The 6,000-nt window shown below is 37.9% G+C and overlaps 1 protein-coding gene across 2 annotated transcripts in view; it reads right to left on the bottom strand.

Annotated features, from left to right (window-relative positions):
* Positions 1-911: 911 nt before the first annotated feature.
* xrn2 (5'-3' exoribonuclease 2) overlaps positions 912-6,000 on the bottom strand; it is a 78,025-nt gene continuing 72,936 nt past the window's right edge. For both annotated transcript variants that reach the window (XM_078405600.1, XM_078405601.1), the window contains exons 29-30: positions 4,489-4,630; positions 912-1,373 (exon numbers count right to left, since the gene is read on the bottom strand). In XM_078405600.1, coding sequence (XP_078261726.1) covers positions 1,314-1,373; positions 4,489-4,630 — 202 coding nt within the window. In that variant the 3' untranslated portion in view covers positions 912-1,313. The remainder of the gene's footprint in view (positions 1,374-4,488; positions 4,631-6,000) is intronic.

The following is a 6,000-nucleotide window of genomic DNA, read 5'->3' as shown; positions in this document are numbered from 1 at the left end:
GGCATTTAGACAGGCAGTACAATAGGCGAGGCATAAAAGGATGCATACTCAATACAAGCAAATAGGATTAGTGTATATGGGCAAAAAGGTCAGCATGGACATAGTGGGCTGATGTACCCATTTCTGTGCAGCATTATTCCATGAGAGCCATTATTACTGGTTTCCCTTAGAATCCACAAATCTCCTCATTCCCTTCAGAATGTACAAATCTCCTTGTTCACATTCACTATCTCAACACCAACTCCACTCTAATTACAATATTTGATGGCAGTTCTGCAGTGAATATAGGTTTCAACAGTGATTGTTGTGGATTATCGACCCAGAATGTAGCTCAATCAATTCTCTTTTAATTTACAATAGAGTCAATCATTTAAGATTTCACACCTTTTCACCATCAGATGATTGATTGTCCACTGTGGAAGTAAGGAAAATCCATTGGGATATGTTCTGGGTAGATAATCCCTAACCAACAATGGTGGTGAAACTTAAAATCCACCCTATCAGTTTAACATTTCTTCATGCCAAGGTACGACGCTCATCTACTGCAAGCCATCCCGAGGATGGGCAATGGTACTTAAAAAACAAAGATAAGCAAAGAAATAAAATTCAAACATTAACAACAACAAAAATGATATTTCTGTGCTAGAAACTGAAGCAGATTTACAATAATCTCAGTTTCAAATATTTTTAACTATCAAAGTCTTAAATACATTCCTTCAACTATTCATGGTGTGATGAAAGTTTTCAGGAATCAGCACTAGTGTTCAAAGCTTGAAAAAAATTTGCATTTGAAAAAAAGCCACCTGAAAACTTCTATTGTAACCAATACAAATATATTAATGTAATTACATTTGATTCCCTGCACATTAATTGGCTTCATGAAAATTGAAGGGGAATAAATGAAACAAAGAGGGAAGTAAACCAAAATTGGTAAAACATTTTATTAAAGACCACTCCTGATGTACACAAAATAAAAGCTCAATTTGGTTTTCCAATTTTGGTAGAAATTACAATTACAATGTCTATTACTATTACAATGTCAACAATAAGGCTTGCCTGTATCTGTTCTGCAATCTATTTATCACACCCTCTTCAGAGTGTTTCCAAAAAAAAAAAGAGTAGACTGCAGAATCTATATTGCAGCAAGTGAAAACTGAAGCACAAAAATACATAGAAACAAGTATTATAGTTTCACATTAAAAATCAAGTCAGGACTCTTTACAGGTACGTTGGATAAATTTCAGCTTTGTGCTCGCTGATTAATTAAATGGGCCCTGTAAGGCTCAGCTTCTATTGTAGAGCTGATGGAGCTTTTAATTCCAGCTGAATCTTCCAGAATCTGGTGGCAATGGGTAAGGTCTCCCAGGAAATCCCTGAAAAATAAAATGTACCCAATATTTTACACAACAATATAACCAATGCCAGTAACCAAAGAGTACTTAGAAGCATGTCCAGAATAATAATCAATGCAAAACCATATATGCAGGATTGACAATGTCATGAAAAACTTGCCCATTCTTTCCATAGGAATAACCTGAATATGTTTAACTAATATTTAAAATTAATGTATAGGAAGGAATTGCAGATGCTGTTTTAAACCAAAGATGGACACAAAAAGCTGGAGCAACTCAGCGGGTCAGGCAGCATCTCTGGAGAAAAGGAATGTGAGGTTTTAGGTCGAGACGTGTCGTGTTTGAAGAAGGGTCACCTATTCCTTTTCTCCAGAAATGCTGCCTGACCCTCCGAGTTACTCCAACATTCTGTGTCTATCAACCAGATTCTGAAATTTTAAAATCGTAGGCTGCAGTGCTGCCACAAAGAGTTAATCATGAGTCCATTATTCTTTGTTTTACAAAATGACTTGAGAAATATGCGTTTGGCCAGTCGGTATCTTGGGGTACCCATCATCGGGAGGCAGCTAAGTCAGTTTGATTGACGGGATTATCCGCAAATTCCTCAATGAGGCAGTAACATTAAAATGGGGTGATATGGCAGACTCCCCCCCTCTCTTCCTCAGAATGCAATGCAAGTAAAGCAAAGAGGTGAACAGGAGCAGGTCCAGGCGAGGCTGTTCAGAAAACATTTAATGATTGCAATCCAATCATCTGGCTATCAAATAAAAAGCCCGTACATATATCACCAGGCAGGCTTTGTCCTGCCCCTCCTCTCTTCCAGCTTTCTCACCCCTCCTACCACAATGAGTCAGAAGAAGGGTGCCAGCTCAAAACGTCACCTATCCATGTACTCCAGAGATGCTGCCTGACCCACTGAGTTACTCAGCACTGTCTTTTTATGTAAACCAGCACCTGCAGTTCCTTGTTTCTTTCTGCATTTTGATTATAATTGTCACTCCGCAACTGTCATACGTTGGCTGGCAAGTGAAGCTGCTTCATGACTGGGATCTGGGCTTGCCTCACCACCACCTTGTTTTGTGTACCTGCTGACAGATTACTCAACTGCACGTGTGAAAGGCACAATCTGAATAAGGTTTTGCAAATTACAAGTCACCATCCTGGTCCATTTTTGCATGATTAGACAATAGTTGGAACAGCATTTCATGCAACTTAATTAACAACTAATAAAGATCATAGAAGATCCAAGGAAGATGCAGAATGTGTAATAATTGCATCGAGGCTTGCACTTATACAGTGCCTTTCGCCTCAGGCATCCCACAGCACTTTATAGCCAAAGAGCGCTGCTGAAATGTAACCTTTTATCATGTCACAGCTAATTAGCTCACAGTATGCTCTGACAAACTATAATGGAAGAGGGATCAGACACTGATATGATGGATTTTGGTGGTGCAATGAATGTGAATATACACCCAAGACTAAATTGACAGAGATGGTGGGACTCTTGCCTGTGTGTATTTTAATACAAAAAAAAGTGAAAATTAAGTGCCATAACCAGCTGCATCATTTGCAGCCTTTTCTTTCCACTGTGAAAAGGGGAAGTAACCAGAACTGATATAATTTCAGGTGTATATAAAGTGATTGTATTCAAGAAAGAAGAAAAAACACCAGATTTTTGGATATTGAAAAATCATGGGATAAATCTATAGTGCAGGAAAAAGGCATTAAGGTAAAGATCAGCCTAACGAATCATTGAGCAAGCAAGATGGACTGAATGCAACACTCTTTAAATACTCCAAGATCACACTACAATATCTGAAAAGCCTTCCTCTTAGGAATAATGTCAGAGTTTCAATTGTACATTAAGCACTAATTATTGCTAAGCAAATTATCAGATCTTCAAATGGTTGTTTGCTGTAATTTCTCTGCAGAAATATTTGAAAAGAAAGGTTTATATATATTTATTAAACTTAATTTGTAACTTCAACTCAAAAATCACATATGTTCCAATTTTTATTAGCATGATGAGGATGATATGGGGACTGGATGGCTTGAATAAGGAGAGAATCAAATCATGAGGGGCACTCTGAGGAGCGAGTCTTTTTCCCCATGGTAGGAGAGTCTGAAACTAGAGTATAGCTTTACATTGAGAGGGAAAAGATTTAAAGCAGACCTGAGGGACAACTTTTTCAAACAGACAGTGTATGTGGAAGGAGCTACCAGTTGGAAGTTGCAGAGGCAGGTACAATTATAATGTTTTATGATATTTGGACAGAATATGGAGGGATATAGGCCAAAGGCAGGGAGATGGGACTAGCTCAGGTAAGCATGGACAAGTTGGATCAAAGGGGATGTTTCCAGGCTGACAATGAAATCATTTAAAAAAACGATGTTCTCTTAAAATTCTTTAGTGAGATTGGCAATGCTGTCACCTTGATGACACCACAGCTGTTGAGCAATAGAGAATCCCTTTAGTTATGCTGGACAGAAGTCCTCACGCATGGCCAAAATTCACTAGATCCCTGCGAGAGGCTTTTTCAAGATCAATGGGAACTTTCATTGCTCTGCTGCTGACTGCAAACCTTAGGCCAAATCTAGGCTTGTGGTATGACTGGAGGATATATATTTGCCAGGATACTAAGAATGGCGTGTCTATTCATCGATTACAATGGCACAGGGTCCTTTACATTTGGGACTTGAACCAATAAGGTTCCGACTCAAATGCACGTGCTGTAAAATAACTAAGTTCAGTCCATTATTGTAAATTTTCAGTCATCCAAGATTAAGATTTACAAGGCCTAACAACCAGTAAAATGATTGCCCTCATCAGCCAGTGATAGCAGGCAGAGATAAAAGTTTGGATAGATCCTAATTGTTCCAATGTTGCATATTTTCAGATGCCCTATATCATTCCTTTTTTAAATTGTTTTGACGAACTCGTATGGCCTGAATAGCGTAGAGATGAATCAAACAGTACTATAGTTTGTGGAAGGATCCTTCAGAAGCCTGATAAAGGAGGGGAAGAAACTGTTCCACTCTTTTTGTTTAAATTGCAGCTTCAATTATGCAATATAGTTCAACTTGTCAATATAGTTGCAATAAAGCAACTTGTCAACATTATTATCCACATCGTTACCTGGCGCCCTCTACGATCATCTTGCCTCTGCTGAAAATAACCTGGCACTCCTGTTCCAAGTCTGAGCTGATTCTGCTGGAACAAACCACCTTGAGACTGAATGATCCGATTCCATGCCATCTGCTGCTCAACCCCCTGGTTTCTATGAAGTAGAAAAGTTAAGTTTGCTGTTAGTAACTGGACTACATTTAAGCACAATGTCTCACCAAGAAAAAAATATTAAAAAAAACTATGGACATTACTGAAACCTAAAAAAAAATTCAGGAGAGTGATGCATGTGCAACACAGAACATTCGCTGCAGATGTATAGAGTAGATTGGAGAACAGGTTATTAATTCGCTGCCCCGTTAACAACTTAATGCTTAAATATCATATGATCGTTTTTTCTAAAAATAGCCATTTGGCTCCCCAATTCAATGGAGTTGCAGTTTTGTGGCTCAACATTTTAGCTGCTTGGAGATCTACAAAGTACAGACTAAAATTGCCAAACTTGTTTTCTGTTTAAGAGTTAGCATTCTGTTGAATTCTTCAAATAAACACATCCTTAACACAGGGGAAAACTAAAATTACACACGCAAGTTTCAAACTTTTTCCTACACATTACATTAGCAGTTGAGTGGATTTGCTTTTCAAATTTACGATGCCATTTATATATACTTCAGCCCTTCTCATTTGCTGCAGTAATAGGTTTTTTTTTGTTGAATGATTTAAATAGACCTTGTGAAATACCATACAGGAAAACTCTTCAGCAGCAATTCAGGAGATTCCAAATAGATGCTGCAATCACGTCAGATTTTGTTATTAAAAATCTTTATTTGCTGAACTAGGTAGGACACCCTACTTAAACCATGCTTTTAAAAGCTAACCTTAAACAAGGATGCTTTTTGGCACTCAAAATCAACCAAGTTGTATGGTGATATGTATATCAACTGTGTATCATGAATAGTTTTCCAAATGCCCATGCAACCCTGTTTAAAAGCTTATAAAAATCACAAAATATTTTAAAACTCTAACCATGCAATCAGGCCAAACCACTGCAGACTAAAATTGGAGGACAGAAATTCTAGTTTTAAGATTTATTTGCCATAATAGTCTGGCGTAAGCAGTAAATCTCCTCCTAATAAGTTTTGGGTGTGATTACATTTGATTTTGTCCAGTAACTTTCCATAAAACCCCCCAGATTAACATGTCAACAACATAGATTCCAGCTCTTTTCTGCTATTCCAAGGGAAAAAGCCGATTTGGCCAAATCAAGAAAGGAAGACAATCCACAGAAGTAGTAAACAAATCCACCCGCAGAAGGGGGCTTTACTTTATAAATAGCTAGACACTTTAATGAAGCCCATTCTTTTGAGATAATTGCAGGTTGTAAATGAATTCTTACTGCTAAGTATTTTGAATCTAGGGTAGGGCAATGGCTGTAGTTTCCCATCCATTATGCTACTCAATATGTCAGAAGGTCCGATCGGGAAGAAACCTTTTCAAGTCCTATTGATGCAGTTTCAATTGACC

The sequence above is a fragment of the Rhinoraja longicauda genome, chromosome 9 (genome assembly GCF_053455715.1).
Source record: "Rhinoraja longicauda isolate Sanriku21f chromosome 9, sRhiLon1.1, whole genome shotgun sequence".
Taxonomy (NCBI): domain Eukaryota; kingdom Metazoa; phylum Chordata; class Chondrichthyes; order Rajiformes; family Arhynchobatidae; genus Rhinoraja; species Rhinoraja longicauda.
Note: the sequence above shows the minus strand (reverse complement) of the source record. Positions and strands in the feature narration are given on the sequence as shown.